The sequence below is a fragment of the Macaca nemestrina genome, chromosome 5, assembly GCF_043159975.1.
Source record: "Macaca nemestrina isolate mMacNem1 chromosome 5, mMacNem.hap1, whole genome shotgun sequence".
NCBI classification, from domain to species: Eukaryota; Metazoa; Chordata; class Mammalia; order Primates; family Cercopithecidae; genus Macaca; species Macaca nemestrina.
Genome location: NC_092129.1, coordinates 40,036,600 through 40,055,006, shown reverse-complemented (window position 1 = coordinate 40,055,006; position 18,407 = coordinate 40,036,600). Strand labels below are relative to the sequence as shown.

The following is an 18,407-nucleotide window of genomic DNA, read 5'->3' as shown; positions in this document are numbered from 1 at the left end:
CCAGATTAAAGTTCAATAAAACCTCACAAACATCTCAGCTTCTAAAGGATGTCAGGATAGCTCAGCTTCTCTTTTTGAAGATGCTTCTGAAAATAAAAATTTTCATGAGAAGTTCAGATATGTCTAAATGCCCAAATTCATCTAAAGCTTTTGGACTTTCCCTACTTACAATTTCTTAGAAGTAAGGATGAATTAAGATAGATTTCTCATGACTTGAAAACTGTAGGCGAGTTGATGGTGGAAACACTAGATCCCAGCAAGTACAAAGAAGTCATTTCTTTGATTTACCTAAATGAGTTTCTTGTACCCAAGTAAATGGACAGAGGCTAATTTTTTGTTTCTTTGCAGCCCTGGCTTTCAGTTTGTAACATTTGCTTATTAGTTGGTTGACCAATATATGTAAATGAGCCACATAGACAGCCTCTTATTACTTTCCACTTGAATTTCTTTTTTTTTTTTTTAGAAATGTCAGTCACTTCTGTGCAAGCAGTTTATACACATTTTAGTAAAGCTACATTCTCTTTTTTAAGGTATCAAGAAGAAACTTCTATAGGTTAATTTAACAAAGGTATTTTCCTGAAAATCTTAAACTTCTACCTTTTATACCGCATGCCCCATGATGTTCTTCATATATGATCTGCTGCCTCAGTCAAAGTTGGCAATGAGGCTGCTATAAATATGTTGTCATCCTTAACAAGTAGTATTAATGTTCCGTAGTTACTAATATAGCCTATATTGAATTTTGTTGGGTTTTTTTAACATAGCATCCTTTATTTCATTAACAGCTTTGTTCAGAGAGAGGTTAATTCATATAGTTAATCATATTAAAGTCTTTTATTTATAAACCCTGAATCTGAACTCAATGAATGAAATCTCTTCTTAATCTAGTGCAGCTATAAATGTCAATTCCAAGTATAATGTCAAATTCCTTATAAATGTCAAATCCAAGTGATAGGATTATCACTTCACTGTATGTTTTTTCCATCTTTATAATAACCATTCTAGGCTCTTTCATTTCTGTTTCTTGTTATGAGGAGGTAGTTTATAGTCCACATTTTTTTTCCTAAAATAATCCTGCTACTTGCCACTTTTCTGCCTGTTTTTACCCTCATCCCACTCCTAGTTTCTGAAATTGAAGCCATTTATTGTCATGTGTGTGACCTCACAGTGTGCTCAGCAGTGAGCTAGATGCATTGAGAGATATTAAAGAAGCGTTACAGGTCAGATGAGGAAATGGAAATAAGAAGCATTTAAAAGGCAACCAATAATATAATTAGATGCAAAATGATGTGATGCAAATTGTAATTACAGAAGAGAGCTGAATGAGAAGGCAGGAGGAGTATGCATAGCTAGAGAAGGCCTGTAGATGAAGGTAAGGCTTCACCTGAGCTTTCGTCCTGCTTATGGGAGGGTATTTGGATGTGATGTGGGAAAGAACTAGTCTAAAGGAGCATACGGCTATGAAGAGAGGGGAGAGAGTGGGAGGAGACTGATTGATTAGTGACTTGGAGTTGAGGAATTGCAGTAGGAGAGAAAAACAGGATAGAGATTGTGGCTTTATAAGAATGCAATGTGAGTGTTTTGAGGGCATCTGATGATTGGAAGGTGAGGCTAGGAGACATGTCTTGCTGTGTTTGCCCAGCATTTTGCACGAGCCTGAGCAAACATTATTTGTCTGTATCAAGAATTGGGTCTTGTCCTAGACCTTGATGCTACTGCCATAAAGAGGAAGGATCAGGATCAGCCTTTCAAGGTGTCAGTGGTTCATTAGTGAGCATCAGTCCAATTGGGAAAATGTGATCATCTGCTCTCTGATCTAGGTGCTATGCTAGGCACTGAAATGCAGTGATGAATGATACGATACACAGCTTGTACGTTGTGGAAGTGCCCAGTGTGGCCAGGAAGACAGACACATAATACAGTCATTTGCTAAATATAGATTTGCTGAGCACCCTCGATGTCACACACAGTATTCTAGGCACTGAGGATACAGCAGTAAACAGATAAAAAAAAATCCCTGCTATAAGGAGCTAACATTTTATTTACCTTCATGCAAAATAAGTGAAATGTCTAATTATACCAGATGTATGCTACACTATGGAGAAAAATAAAGCATGGGTAGGGGAAAGGAGAGGAGACATGAAGGTTGCAGTTATAAATTGGGGCGTGAGAGAAGGCCTGAGAAAAGTGGAAGGAGGCAGGGAATTGAGTAATGTGAGTATGTAGAAGACAAGTGCAGCGGGCCCTGAAGCAGAAGCATACCTGTTACCCTCAAAGAAAAGTAAGGAAATTAGGGTTTTTAGAGTAGAGTAAGCAAATGGGAGAGATTGGATAAAATCAGAGACAGTAACAAGACCTTATATACTATTGTAAGACTTCTGGCTTTTACATCAAATGAAGCAGGAAGCCATTAAACACAGGAAGTGACTTACAACTTAACAGAATCCCTCTGACATTTAAGATAAGAATAGACATTAATGGACAAGGGTTGAATCAGAGAGACCAGTTAAAATAATATTGAAATTATCCAGGTGAGACTTGGTGGTGGTGCCTTGGAAAAAAGTGGGAGCAATGAAGTCAGTGAGAAGAGGTCAGATTTTGTGTGTGTGTGTATATATATATATATATATATATATTTTTTTTTTTTTTTTTTTTTTTTTTTCTTGAGACAAGGTCTTGCTCTGCCACCCAGGCTGGAGTGCACGGCTCACTGCAGCCTCGATCTCCCAGGCTCAAGTGATCCTCTGACCTCAGCCCCCCAAGTAGCTGGGACTACAGGTGCATGCCACCACGCCCGGCTAATTTTTGTATTTTTAGTAGAGACGGGGTTTCACCATCTTGGCCAGGCTGGTCTCAAACTCGTGACCTCATGATCCACCTGCCTAGGCCTCCCAAAGTGCTGGGATTACAGGCGTGAGCCACCACACCCGGCCATATATTTCTAATTTATAGAGAGATACACTTGATATAAAATAAATTGCGGCCAAGCGCAGTGGCTCACACCTGTAATCCCAGCACTTTGGGAGGCTGAGGCAGATGGATCATCTGAGATCAGGTGTTTGAGACCAGCCTGGCCAACATGGTGAAACCCCGTCTCTACAAAAAATACAAAAAAATTAGCCAGGCATGGTGGCGTGCGCCTGTAATTCCAACTACTCAGGAGGCTGAGGCAGGAGAATCGCTTGAACCCGGGAGGTGGAGATTGCAGTGAGCCGAGATCGTGCCACTGCACTCCAGCCCAGAAGACAGAGTGAGACTCCATCTCAAAAAAATAAAATGAAATAAAATAAAATAAACGGTTTAAGTTTTGACATGGGTAAATACCCATGAACCATCACCACAATTAAGGTAATGAGCATACCATCTCTCCAAGACTTCTGATGCCCTTTTGTAATTTTGCCCTCCTACATCTTTCTTCCCTTCCCTGAGCCGCATCCCCAGATAATCACTGATCTACTTTCTCTTACTGTCTAGAGTTTTAAATATCACAGTTTGTTTATTCATGTACTTTTGTTGATGGACCTTTGAATCATTTCCACTTTGCGGCTACTACAAATAAAGCTAATGTCAACATTTATGTACAAGTTTTTGTGGCTACTACAAATAAAGCTAATATCAACATTTTTGTACAAGTCTTTGTATGAACATAGGAGGGTTTTTTGTTTAACATTGTATCACTGAAAGAGGCATTGAAGAAGGTTATGCTTTCATTTTTCTTGGGTGACACCTAGGAGTAGAACGGCTGGATTATATAGTTTGTTTATGCTTAACTTTTTAAGAAACTGCCAAATTGTTTTCCATATGATTGTACCATTTTACAGTCCTACCATCTACCAACATGTATGAGTTCTGCTTCCTCACCAGTATTTCATGTGGTCAGTCCTTCTAATTTAGCCGTTCTAATACATGTAGAGATATATCGTTGTGGTTTGATTTTGCATATCCCCAACAACTAATGATGTTAAGCATCCTTTAATGTGCTTACCTTCCATGCATACATCTTCTTTGGTGAAATTTCTGTTCAAATCTTTTACTCATTTGTATTAGGTTGTTTGTTTTATTAAGTTTTAAGAGTTATTTATATATTCTAAATATGTTCTTTGTCAACTATGTGATTTTCAGATATTTTTCCTAATCTCTGTTTTGCCTTTTTATTCTTTCAGCAGTGACTTTTGAAGAGCAAACTTTTTTACTTTGTTGAAGTCCCATTTATCAAATTTTTTCTTTTACAAATCATGCTTTAGTATAATATCTAAGAAACCTCTGCCAACCCAAAGCCACTAAAGTTTTCTCTTATATTTTCTTGTAGAAGTTTTATAATTTTTTATTTAAGACTATGAACTGTTTTCAGTTAGTTTGTGTGTGTGATATGTGATGGGAATTTTGGATCAGAGTTTGCTTTTTTTCTTTTTTCTTTTTTTTTTTTTTTTTTTTTGCACTTGGATATCCAGTTGTTCCACCATCATTTGTTGAAAAACAACTCTGTCTCAACTGAATGGCCTTTGCACGTTTGTTGAAAATCAGCTTTTAATATATATGTGGGTCTGTTTATGGTCTATCTGTTATTTTTCTGTTTTTCTTTTGGGTTTTTTTGGGGAGGGTTGGTTGGTTGGTTGTTTTGAGGCAGAATCTCCCTTTGTCATCCAAGCTGGAGTGCAATGGCATGATCTTGGCTCACTGAAACCTCTGCCTCCAGGGTTCAAGCAATTCTCCTGCCTCAGCCACCGGAGTAGCTGGATTAATAGGCGTATACCACTACACAAGCTAATTTGGGGTTTTTTTTGTTTGTTTGTTTGTTTGTTTTATGAGACGGAGTCTCACACTGTCTCCCGGGCTGGAGTGCAGTGATGCAATCTCAACTCACTGCAACCTCCACCTCCTGGGTTCAGGTGATTCTCCTGCCTCAGCCTCCTGAGTAGCTGGGATTACAGGTGCACACCACAACACCCGGCTAATTTATTGTATTTTTAGTAGAGATGGGGTTTCACTATGTTGGCTAGGCTGATCTCAAACTCCTGGCCTCAAGTGATCCACCTGCCTCAGCCTCCCCAAGTGCTGGAATTGCAGGCATGAACCAAAGCACCCAGCCAATTGTTTTTCTATTTCTCCATCTTTATGCTACTACCACATTATTTTAATTACTGAGTAGTTTTGTAGTATGTCTTGAAATCAGATAATATTAGTCCTCCAACTTTGTCCTTTTCAAAGTTGGTTTGGCTATTTAATATTTAGGGTTCTTTCCATTTCCACATGAATTTTAGAATTAGCTTATGAATTTCTATAGCATATTCCAGTTGATATTGCATTTAATCCAGATATTAATTTGGGGAGAATTGACATTTTAACAATATTCAATCATCTGAGTCATTAACATGATATATCTTTGCATTTATTTACAACTTCTTTATTTTCTCTTGGTAATGTTTTTTTGTTTTCAATGTGTAGGTCTTGGAAATACAGTGTATAGGTCTTTGGTTGATTTATTCCTACATATTTCTTATGTAAATGGCATTGTTTTTAAGTTTCAATTTACAGGTATTTGTCACTAGTTTATAGAAATACTACCGATGATTGTTTGTCGATCTTGTTTTATGCCACGCTACTAAACTCACTTGTTTGTTGTAATAGCTTTTAGTAGATTCCACGAGATAGTCTATGTAGACAATCATGCAAATAAAAAAGTTTTCTTTCTTCACAGTCTGGGTGACTTTAATTTTTTTTTTCACCCTGTTACACTGGGTAGAACCTCTAATACAGTGTTAAATAAAACTAGTGAGAATAGACATTCTTGTCTTGTTCCTGATCATGTGGGAAATGAATAGGAAAGCATTTGCTCTTTTACCATGAAGTATGATGTTATTCCAGGTTTTTTATAAATGCCCTTTATTAGGTAGTTTCCCTTTCCTAAGAGTTTTTGTCAGGAATAGATGTTTGATTTCTCAAATGTGTTTTTGCATTGGTTAAGTAATCTATGGTTTTTGTTTTTAAATTTCTTAATATGGTGAATTACACGAATTACACTGATATTCAAATGTTAAACCAACTTCGCGTTCCTGGGAGAAACCCTACTTAGTGGTGTGTTATCCTTTTTATAAATTGTTGAATTTGATTTGCTAAAATTTCCTTTAGAACTTCTTGCATTTTGTTCATGAGAAATATGGGTCTGTAATTTTTTTTGTAACATCTTAAGCTGATTTTGATAAGGAGATAATTCTGGCTTCATGGAACAAGTTGGGAAGAATTCCCACCTCTTCAATTTTCTGAAATAGTCTGTGTAGATTTAGTATTACTTCCTCCTTGTGTCATTTCTATTTCTTTATTCATATTCTCTATTTAGTGAGACATTGCTCACACATTAGTTCTTTAGACATGTTTCCTTTAGTTCTTTGAACACATTTTTAATTATGAATTTTAAGTCTTTGTCTAGTAAGGCCAGTGTCTGGGCTTCCTCGGGGACAGTTCTGTTCATTGCTAGTAGGAATAAACACTGTTTGGGGCCTCAAGTAATTTTCCCAGATGTGTGCACACATCAGTTCTCTGCTGGATACTTGAGGGGAACCTTTGCGGATATTCATTGTCTGTGGCTCAGTATCTTGAAAGTTGTTGTTTCATGTGTTTTGTTCAGGTTTTGTTGTTGTTGTTTTAGACGAGAGGTAAATCTAGTTCCTCCTACTCTATCTGGGCTACAAGCAAAGGTCTAGATGTTCTATGTATTTTCAAGGTAGCTTTTTGATAGATTGTGTATAGATTGTGAGAGATAAAAGAACAAAGAGGATCACTACAGTCTGATCTTCCTAGAGTGGGCTTTAGTGGTCAGAGAAAGCCAAAGAGGAAGACAGCATTGAAGACCATATAGACACGACGGAGTAAACAAGAAGAATAGGGCCTAGAAGTCAGGAGCTAAGGCACAAAAGTATGGCAGTGCCTGGGATACCCTCAGACCAGCAAGTATGCATGGGGTCTCGTGTGTGTGTGTGTGTGTGTGTGTGTCTGTCCAGATATTTAAACATTTCACCTAAAAGAAATGCAGATTTCTGACTTCTTGAAAATAATCTGGAGTTCTGGACCTCAGCTCTACATTCTTTGATGACATCCATCAATGAGCTGAGATGGACTGCCTCCTTTAGATGAGTCATCCATTCTCCAGTTTGCCACAGTCCATTGTATCATTGTCTCTGCTGTATTATCTTTGGCTTGCTTCCCTTATTCACCTTATCAGTATAGAATATAGATTCCTTGGAAATAAGGCCAAAAGGGCACACTTCAGAAAGATTAAAATTGTGTGTTATCAGTGTTTTTTTCCAGAACTTAACCTTTCCTTTGTTCTTTTATCATTGTATCTAAATTTACTGTCGTTTCTTGTTTGTAATTTCTGACCTTTTCATTCTCAGTCATCTGACTTCATTTCACTTACTTATACATTTCTTTGTTAGTCTATTCAGGGTGCCACAGAGAATACCACAGACTTCATTGCTTAAACTACAGAAACTTATTTTCACATAGTTCTGGGGGCTAGAAGTCCCAAGATCAAGGTGCCAGCAGGATTGGTTTCCATTGAGGCCTCTCTTCCTGGCTTGGAGATGTCTGCCTTCTCGTTGTATCCTCATGTGGCCTCTTCTCTATGCAAAAAGAGCACGCTTTTCATCTTTCTCATCTTCTGAGGATACTAGTCTTACTAGATTAGAGCCGCACTCTTCTGACTCCATTTAACCTTAGTTATCTCCCTAGAAGCCCCTGTCTCCAAATACAGTTACATTAGGAGTTCAGGTGTCAACATATGAATTTGGGGGAAATATCATTTGGTTCACAAGAATCTCTATTCAGTCCTATTTAATACCTGATTTTGAAATTCTTGCATCTTTTTCAAGCTCCTCTGTGGTGTTTCTCACCATTCCTAGACAACTTAGAGAGAAGATACTCTCTTCCATTCTTGTTTTCCTTTTTTTTTCATTGTTTTTGTGTTTTCTTTCTCCTAATATAAAGTGCATTACTACACACTCATCCACAAAACATTTGTTTTATATTTTGCTGTTGCCATTGAATCATTTGGAAGTCTACATTGCTCATTCCACAGATCAGGATGTTACAGCTTTCTTATATATAAACTTCCTTCATTTCTTTTCTTGTCATTAATGAATGTCCTGTACTTTTACGTGTGTGGGGGGGGGGGGGTGTGTGTGTTTCCACCTAAGTTGATAGAACTTTCCGATTTTTCCCAGGCATCTAATATTTTTCTGAGACAGATGAAATTTATTTTATTCTGTAAGTCCACAGATAATAGTTTAAGATTTTGACATTTATTTTATGCTTGTCCTTTTATCATGGCTAAAAAGGAGCTCAACCAGCCAAAGGTTTGTCTGTTTACATTATTTTAAGCAGCTCCCTGTCTCTCACCCCCGTGTATACTTGTTAGTTCTGCCGGATGTTTTTCTCTGTCATATCCTCACATTTATCCCCATTTTTATTTCCACTGCCACGTCCCTAGATCAAAGCTTCATCTGAGCCTTTACCTCAGCTCTCTTTTATTGGCTCCTTCTTTCTGATCTTTCCCTCCTATAGTTCTGAAATGAGCAAAGAACAGAGCCATGAGGACCAAGGACACATAATGGAAACACAGGTGAGGAAGAACGAGCAAGCAGGCCAAAAAGTCACTCTAATAGAGGTAAGGGGAAAACCAATGGAAAGTTGTGCTAAATTGTCAACAGGAAAAGATTTAGGAAAGCATGGTCAGCAAGGACAAATACCAAAGAGAAACAAGGACTGACAAGTCCCATTTGGGATCTGTAACCAGGAGGCCATTTGCGACCTTGGAGAAGATGGTTTTGATGGAGAAACCCGGAAGCATAAATCAGATTGTCTCCAGCCCAAAGGGAAAAAGACTGTAAGAATAGTCTTACTCTCTTTAGAAGCTGGAATTTAAAGGAGAGAAAAGCCTAGGCGGTAACTAGTGGAAAACACAGGGTATAGAGAAGATCTTTATACAAGAGGAATGACAAGAATATTTACAAACTGAAAGAGCCACTTGAGAAGGAGCCATCTGCGGTGTGGGAGCCGAGTGACAGTCCCAGGGGGCCTAAGGAAATGCAGAGGATCACTGCTCAAGAGTGGGCCACTTTTTCTACTGAGACAGGCCAGTGGGAAAATGTGTTAGGGGTTGGTGTATAAGAAAGGCAGGAAAGGCCTGCCAGAAGGCCTTTTCTCTATTAAGTAGAAGTGAAGTTTCTGTTGAAAGTGAAACTCCGGGCCGGGCGCGGTGGCTCACGCCTGTAATCCCAGCACTTTGGGAGGCCGAGGCGGGCGGATCACGAGGTCAGGAGATCGAGACCATCCTGGCTAACACGGTGAAACCCCGTCTCTACTAAAAATACAAAAAATTAGCCGGGCGCGGTGGCAGGCACCTGTAGTCCCAGCTACTCGGGAGGCTGAAGCAGGAGAATGACGTGAACCCGGGGGGCGGAGCTTGCAGTGAGCAGAGATCGTGTCACTGCACTCCAGCCTGGGCGACAGAGCCAGACTCCATCTCAAAAAAAAAGAAAGTGAAATGTTACAAAGCTGTTCATGTCCACATTTATGAATTTGTCGTTTTGTAGGAACTAGATTCAAAATTTTCATATTTTTATTTTTCCATTGTAGAAAACTAAAATCTAATTGTACAGAAGCATATAGATGAATTAGAAGCATATAGATTATATAATCATGGGCTAATGAATGATTTTTAACCTTGATACCAGAATTGGAAAACATTATAAAACAGATTTTTAAATAATGGAAACTTTAAAATTATGCAGGTCAAAAAGAAAAAACATCATAGAATTTTTAAATGAACGGTAACTTGGAATGGAAGAGATTTATCCATAAAAGAGTAATACTTCTTTTTTTTTTTTTTTTTTTTTTTTTTTTTTTTTTTTTTGAGACATCTTGCTCTGTCACCCAGGTTAGAATACAGTGGTGCAATCTCAGCTTACTGCAATCTCCACCTCCCGGGTTCATGTGATTCTCCTGCCTCAGCCTCCTGAGTAGCTGGGACTACAGGCACACATCACCACACCCAGCTAATTTTTGTATTTTTAGTAGAGACAGGGTTTTGCCTTGTTGCCCAGGCTGGTCTTGATTTCCTGACTTCAAGCATCAGGCCTCCCAAAGTGCTGGGATTACAGGTATGAGCCACTGCACCTGGCCAGGAGTAATACCCTTAACAAACAAAATGCTCTAAGAGGAGCTTTTTCAACAAGAAAAAAAAAATACAGCAGTAGAAAGATGGGACAAAGGTATACAGGACATTCTTAAAGAATTCTTAAAGGGATAGATATAAATGGCCACAGACATATGAAAAATGTTTACCATCCATTGATCAAATTAATGAAAATTAAAACAATAAAACAAGACGATATTTTACCCTTTCAAAATGACAAGTTTCAAACTTATGATACATACCTAGTATTGATGAGAAAATGGGATGTGGGTTCCTGCTTACACTGCTGGTAATACTATAAGATCGATCCATTCTTTGTGGAGTATAATTAGGTAATATATTGGGGTTTTTTTGTTTTGTTTTGTTTTCAAAATGTGCATGTCTTTGACCTAACAGTTCAACTTCAAGGAATCTCTTGTAGGAAAGTATTCAAGTATACATGGAAAGATTTAGTTAAAAGGCTACTCCTTCGAGCAATATTTTCAAAATAAAGGGTTGATTAAAATATGAAATATTTATATAACAGAATATCATATGGTTATTATTCATCATATTATGGAAGTATTTTTATGGACATGAAAATATCTTTATGATTTTTAAGTAAAAGATTATAAAATAGTTTATATAATATACATCAAAAGACATCAATAATTATATGAGTAGTAAGATTATGGTGATTTTTTTTCTTCTGTTTTAACTTTGTGCATTTTCTAATTTATCTACTTAGTGTATATTTACTACTCGATCATTTCTTTCAAAATGAATGTAATTGTTAGAAATTTTCTAATACAGCCTGTTGTTTCTACATTTAAAGAAACCAAGCTTTCAAAGTTACAACTACAAAGTGCCTGAGCTAGGAATTAATCTTCTTGATCCCAAGTTCAGGGCTGTTTTACACATTGCTTTGTATATGAACTCTGATTAGATGGGCAGTGCTTCCAGTCAGGGGCTATTATTTAATACACACTCACATTTTTTTCCTCCCCTGCACTTAGCCTGGTGTCTTGCCACAGAAGTAAACCTTCAGGAAAGATCTATTGGATTGAATGTCTTGTGGGATAAGGTCCAGGTTTTTTTGTTGTGTTTTGTTTTTATTTTTGTTTTTTCGAGAGGGAACCTTGCTGTGTTGCCCAGGCTGGACTGCAGTGGTGCGATCTCAGCTCACTGTAACCTCCGCCTCCTGGATTCAAGTGATTCTCCTGCCTCAGCCTCCTGCGTAGCTGGGATTACAGGCACCCACCATCACACCTGGCTAATTTTTGTATTTTAGTAGAGATGGGGTTTCACCATGTTGGCCAGGCTGGTCTTGAACTCCTGACCTCAAGTGATCCACCCGCCTCAGCCTCCCAAAATGCTGGGATGACGGGCATGAGCCACTATGCCCGGCCACGGCCCAGAATTTTTATGAATCTTATTCCCCAGACATAACATACACACAAACACTTTCCTAGTTTCATACTTGTTTTCGTAAGCTTGCTAAGAAGAATGTTTCTTTCTCTTTTCATCACAAGAGCCTTTAAAAAGGCCTTTGCTTCGTTACTTTCTTCCTCTGTTAGATTATAGAGATACTTTATGAGAAGATAGAGAGGGAATGGCTTTGCATTTATTCTTGTCTTTTGGTTAGATGTCTTCTTTTCCCTCTTTCAGCACATCCCTGTTGTCTCCTAGCTTTCAGGTCCCTTTGCTGTTAGCATTCATCAAGCCAGTGTGCCACTCTTGATTTTCCTCCCATCGTCAGGAGGGGTGGGCCAATGTCCGAAGGGTGCACTTGACCATCTTTATTCTGTCTCTTTTCTCCCTTTTATGCGCCATCTTTGTCATTCTCTATCCAGTGTGTTTCTTCCTCTTCTAAGTCTGAATCATTTCCCTCAAAGATGTTATCTTTGCTGCCTACTTTAGATTTTTCGAGTTGAATTTCTCTTTGGGTTCCTCTCCTGAAGGTCCTTCTGGCTTCTCTGTTTACTTCTCACAGTGCAGTCACCACCTGATGGATTTCCCTTGTCCTACATCTTCTGCACGTGCAGGATCCATCTCACTAATTTCCAGCTGTTGTTCTCTCCTTCTCCCCCTTCCCTTTTCTGTTTTTCTTATTCTTTGTTGTCCTCGAGCTACCACGAACTCTTCCTCTCACTTTGTTTTTTCTTATTCTTCCTCTGAGATCCTTTACCCTCCTCACTGCCTTTTGCGTGTGACTTTAGCCCAGCCTTCATTGAAACTGCTTTCTTTTCCATTTTTATCAGATCCTAATTTGGTGAAAGTTCTATGTACTTTTTCTGTTTATGTACAGGGAGACTTTTTTTGCCCCTAGTGATACTATACCTTGGCATCTGTACCATTTTTATACTCAACTTCATGTGCATTCATGAACTTCCCTGGAACATATTTTTGGGCTTCTATATATGATACAAGCTTACCTGGAGTAGCTCCATTTAACAAATTTAAAATCAAGAAACATCAAGTAACATAGAATTTTTTGCCCCTCATGTGTAAATGTTTTTTATATGAAAAGATAGGCCAACCATTGATTTAAGATTGGGCCTGTTCCTTAAAGCACAGGTGTCCCCAACCCCTCCTGTGTCCCCAGGGAAAGCCCTTCGGGAATGGTTAGCTGCTGCCCTTTCTTGCCACAATGTGCCAGCTGTCACTTTTCTCAGGAGTGGTCGATGGAGTTGACTGCTACCTTAACCAGATTTGCCATCATTCTGAAACTGCCATGTGTTTTCTAAGGACAACCCGGTGTTAAGCCTTTCTCTTTAGAGGAAGGACAGTAACCTTTTTGTGTAAGTCCAGAACTCATTGATGCTGTACGAATGATTGCATTAAAAAATGTTAGGTTTAGCCCCACTAGTTTATCTCACACTAGTTGTAGTGCAAATACTACCTGCTCTCTAAGGAAGCAACTTCTTATTTCATCTGCATATTGGTTCTTGATTTTTATGAATTGTATAATTTGTTCTACATCAGAGCCACATCTAGATGCTTAATTGTTGCTAGTCTTGATCAATCAGAAATGAGACAACCCATTTTTTAATTGATTTGAAAAATGTAATAACTTAATTATATAAAAGTAGGCATAGCTTAGACTAAATGAAAGAATGCTATTTAATAAAATTATCTATGGTCCTTTCAAATCAGTAACCCTGAATATCATTCATGGGGACTTTTTTTTCCCATTGAATGAAGAATTTCATATACTCTGATTGCCTGCTCTTCATTTCTGGAAGTTACTCATGGTTTGGAGTTTTTAGTGTCTGTATTTGGGAATTGTATTTATTTCTTGCTTACATTAACCTGTCAATGCAGGAGCAGGCCTTAAACAATTGCTAATAATTCAAAGAGATGCTAACAATATGTTTGAGAGGCAAACTAGAAGATAGGAAATTAGTATTTTGGTCTTTTTTGGTTGTGTTTGTATGTGTTTGTGTTTTACACAGTGTCTTTTATCACCTGTGCTATTGCCTGAGCACACTAAGATTTGGTTGTAGTCAGAAGACATTATTCAAATTTGTTTAGTACATGTTGTATATTTTTCTTTCCAGTAAAGAATTGAAGAAAAGTGAAGAGATGCCCAAATGCACAGAGGTGAAAATGACAGATTAAACCAAATGGAATTTCTCTTCAGAGTTCAGAATTTTCACATACTAAGGAGGAAGAAAGGATCCACTACTTCTTGTTCTTATGAATGACTCTAGAAAAATCAGAATCAAGTTGTGGGCGGAAAAATCAATGTGACCTTTGAGCTCAATTGTTATAAACCATTGCGATTGTTGTTGGTCCAAGTATTGGTACTTATATTGGTAGTAATTGCATCATAGTTACATTACCAGTGTTGGAAAACTCATGAAGAAAACACTGTAATTGCTACTCAGCAAATGTGAATAAAAGGTGTTTGCATTATTAGGATGTCTGTTAAGTAATCATTTAATATTATTATATTGGTAATGTGGTTATATATGTGGTGTTATGCCCAGAATATGAAGTGTCTGCTTTTGAAATTCACTTTATTCAAAAGAGAAGCAGCTGGCTGGGCACGGTGCCTCACACCTGTAATCCCAGCACTTTAGGAGGCCAAGGTGGGTGGATCACCTAAGGTCAGGAGTTCAAGACCAGCCTGACCGACGTGGTGAAACCCCGTCTCTACTAAAAATACAAATATTAGCCGGGCGTCGTGGCAGGCGCCTGTAATCCCAACTACTGAGGCAGGAGAATCACCCAGGAGGCAGAGGTTGCAGTGAGCCGAGATCATGCCATTGCACTCCAGCCTGGGCAACAGAGCAAACGTCTGTCTCCAAAAAACAAAAAAGATAACCAGCTTTAGAATATGGCATATTCAAAATGGTTACAGTAACAAAGACATTAAAAGAAAACAATTTACTTTCGAATTAAAAGTTTGTGTTTTTTAAGAATGAATCCTGTAGGTAACTTCATACACCTAAACTAAAAGTGATTTTTGGCTGGACTGACAACAGTGTTCCAAATGTCTTTACTTTTTAAAAAAGGCATTTCGCCAGGCGCGGTGGCTCAAGCCTGTAATCCCAGCACTTTGGGAGGCTGAGACGGGCGGATCACGAGGTCAGGAGATCGAGACCATCCTGGCTAACACGGTGAAACCCCGTCTCTACTAAAAAATACAAAAAACTAGCCGGGTGTGGTGGCGGGTGCCTGTAGTCCCAGCTACTTGGGAGGCTGAGGCAGGAGAATGGCGTGAACCCAGGAGGCAGAGCTTGCAGTGAGCTGAGATCCGGCCACTGCACTCCAGCCCGGGCAACAGAGCGAGACTCCATCTCAAAAAAAATAATAATAAAATAAAATTAAAAAGGCATTTCATATTTAAGCACATACCTATTTTGTAGACTTACATTGTTTAATATTTATTTTAATCTTAATATTTTTACATTATTATATTGCATTTATTTATTTCTAAGTTCCAGAATAATAGCATCATTATTATAGATTATATGTTTTGAAGTTAGATATTATAATAGGGTATTCATTTTTTGTTCTTTTCTTGACTCCTTTCTCAACTGTGTGATAAGGTCTGCTGATAAAATATTTAACCCCAAGAAAGTGAAAACTAATGTAAAATTAGAAAGACTTATCCAAATTAGACAGTCAATTCCATTAAAATAAGAAGTGAGAAAAACAATGTTGGGCATTGAGGTGTAAATTTTACCCAGTGTGAAATATCTTCTAATCAAAATATATTTGGCTCTTATCCCTGCACATGTTGTAGAGGCATAAAAATTGGTAAACATGTCCCTGCTGTGTAGAACTTTTAAAAAAGGCATTTTTCAAAGTGTTGAGTGGCATTGATAACTGTTGAAGCCTGAAGCCATCAGCGCAAAAGTCTGTTCTGATGGCACTGAGTTTTTATTGTTCTGGATGCATAAGTCTGTGCATCAGGTACAGCTGGGCCCAGCCAGCTTGAGTCACTCTTGTACAAGCTTGTTTTTTTCTGTCTTGTGAAGGCACTTGATAATTTAAAAATAAAAATATCTGTTTCTCTGCAGTTTCAGCTCATAATTTTGAGATACGTGTTGATTTTCTGATGGAATCACCAAGAATTTCAACAGGTTTAGAAATAATTTAAGATGAATGAAAACTATATCGGGGGAGCTAAGCATTTGCTAAGATCTTGAGGTTTATATGAAAAATGAAGGGTTATTTTTATATTGCAACTACTAAAGACAAAAATAGCAGTTGAAGCAAACACCAGGAAAATTTGGCTCTACTGAAAGCCCAGTCCTTTTCCCCTTTGTCTTGCTGACAAAGTAAGACTAGGGTTATGTTCATGAATAGATTAATAAAGGTCTTTACCACTCAATCTGAGATGAGATGCGGTGAGGGAGATCATGACAGTGCCCTCTAAGCAGTAGATCCAGCTGATAATCAAGCAGAAAATCAAACACCAGAATCCATTTGATGATGTATGGCATTAAACATTTCCTTATATCAAATTGGGTTTGTTTTATCTTTATACTGAAAGTATTGAATTTTATCCCATGTCATCTCTTTTCTCCAAACAAGTAACAATTTGACATTATCTTCTTCTATATCTAAATAATATTTTTAAACCATTGTTAGAAACGCACTTCCCAATTATTGATCCAACTCTGTCTTGAAGATTAACGTTTCTTCAGTATTGAAATAATACTGTGTATAGGACTTGGAAAGCTAGAATAAAAATCAAGTTTTTAAAAGACTTAAAACATGAAATATTTTACACAATGAATGCAAATGTATGTGTAAAATGCATATTTTAAATGAAATCAGTGCTTTTAAATGGCTAACACTTGGTACTTCTGAAATCTTGTGCAGGGTTTCTGTCACATACAAATGAATACTTGACCTTAATATTATCTTTAAGTTATAGAAGAATTTAATTAAAGAAAGATATCTTTTCTTTAGGAAGCTCAGCAAGACTATGTTTGAGAAATACTTACCATTTTATAGCTTCATGTGACATGTTGTCACTTTAGTCATATATTTAGCCATAAATATTTTTAAAAGGAAGTTCTAGAGACTATAACAAAAGTTTGTGACCTTACATTTTTATATGTATTCAAATGATTTCCATCTGATGGCCATACCTGTTTAGTGAATTATGGAAACATTTTTAAGCAATCCACATGTTTTAAGCTATATATTTCTTCGTTTCTATTTAATTGAACTGTATCGAAAATAATCCCCAAATCTTCACTTTATTATGTACATGACCTCATTTACTCTTCACATCAAATCCATTAGATAGATAAAATCTTCCCTGCTCTACAACTAAGGAAACCAAGTTCTGAAGGTTAAGTAACTTCTCCAACTGCACAACTCCAGCCACTGCTAGCTGCAAATGGAGATGTCAGACTCCACTGGGTGATCTGTAAAGTACTGGATCTCAGTTGCTGTGGAGAGGAAAATGCTGATACTTGGAGATGACAACACACACAAGAGTAAGGAAGCAGTTGGCATGTACCTATGACCACACTCAGGGACTAGAAACATCTCAAATGTTTGTCATTCAACAGTGACCTAAATAAAATATATCTGAGTGAATTATTTTTTAAAAAACTGATCTTTTTTTATTAGATAACTATTTTAGTAAATCTTTACTCCATACTATAATTATGTTAAGAAACAGATTCTATAGAATCAAACTAATTACATGTACAGTAACATTTTATTCCAGAAACCGAAAAGGCGCCATTCCAGTCATATATGAGATAATAAAAACATCAAGAAGCACGTCAATCAAAAGGCTGTGTTGACTGGAGAACTCATTCTATGGATGGACACAATTATCTGCAGGAGAATTGAATGTCAGCATCATTTAGGGTTAACAATAGACTAACTAGGCAAAAGCAGACAGCTACTCTCTGCAGAGACCCAGGAAGCAAACTTGGTAATGAGGCACTTCATTCTTCATATCCTTCTGCTCTAATTATTAAAGTGAATAGGAAATACTTTAAGCTAAGGCGGGAACTGGATAACAAAAACATTTGTTTTGTAAACACAAAGAATGCTATTTTTCTAATGATCCCCTTCAAATCTACATCAGGCATATGTTGTGAGCAGTCTGTTTTCTAAAGTTGCTCTTCTAACACCTCAAATTCATACTGATTATAGATGGGTTATTTTCGTCTCAAAAAGCTGGGGAAGCTAGTGCTGCTAAGAATCAACAATTTTAGTTTCTCCTCAGTCTAAAAAAAAAGGGATATGTACACACATAATTCATGTTCTATCTCTTATCACTTAGGTCAAAATGGTCCAATATATACTTCAGTGTTCTTTCTAAAAGTACTAAACAGTATGATTTGTACTCACTATAGTTCATTTCTTCATAAAAATCATTTGAGCCCAGTGAAAGAATAGAAGAAAATTTAAGAATGGTTTCCTTATAAAACATGTATATAAGTAAACTCAAATATTGCCAATCAAAGGATGATTTCTTAACATTGCTTGGAGGGGAGATGTTAGTGAAGATAAGAAAAAAAAATAGTCTGAAAGGAGGAAAAAGCAAGAAGTTGAGGAACATAACTTGCTGCCAGAGCAAAAATAAGCAACTGAAGCTTGCGCAAAGTGGTCACAAGACTAAAGGAAGAAGGTTCCCTGGAGAAAAGTTTGGTAGCTTCAGTTTAGTTTTTTGATGTTTTCAGCTGAGAATCAGTATTTAAGGTTTTTTTGTCTTAAATTTGTTCACAGGGCCATTCTGTATAAATGCTCC

At 37.4% G+C, this 18,407-nt stretch overlaps 1 protein-coding gene across 27 annotated transcripts in view; it reads left to right on the top strand.

The window, feature by feature from the left end:
• The window catches only part of LOC105465661 (Abelson helper integration site 1), a 226,516-nt gene extending 209,314 nt beyond the window's left edge, over positions 1 to 17,202 (top strand). For 12 of the 27 annotated variants that reach the window (XR_011623392.1, XR_011623395.1, XR_011623391.1 and 9 more), the window contains 4 exons: positions 8,334 to 8,351; positions 8,560 to 8,617; positions 9,914 to 10,157; positions 13,732 to 15,701. Coding sequence is in view for 11 of the 27 variants with exons in the window: in XM_071096488.1 (XP_070952589.1) it covers positions 8,334 to 8,351; positions 8,560 to 8,617; positions 16,940 to 16,993 (130 nt within the window). In the remaining 16 variants the exon portion in view is untranslated. Of the gene's footprint in view, positions 1 to 1,311; positions 1,373 to 8,333; positions 8,352 to 8,485; positions 8,663 to 9,913; positions 10,158 to 13,731; positions 15,702 to 16,939 lie in introns of those variants that run through there. The other 15 variants (XR_011623398.1, XM_071096494.1, XR_011623390.1 and 12 more) reach the window with 14 other exon arrangements.
• Positions 17,203 to 18,407: the final 1,205 nt, after the last annotated feature.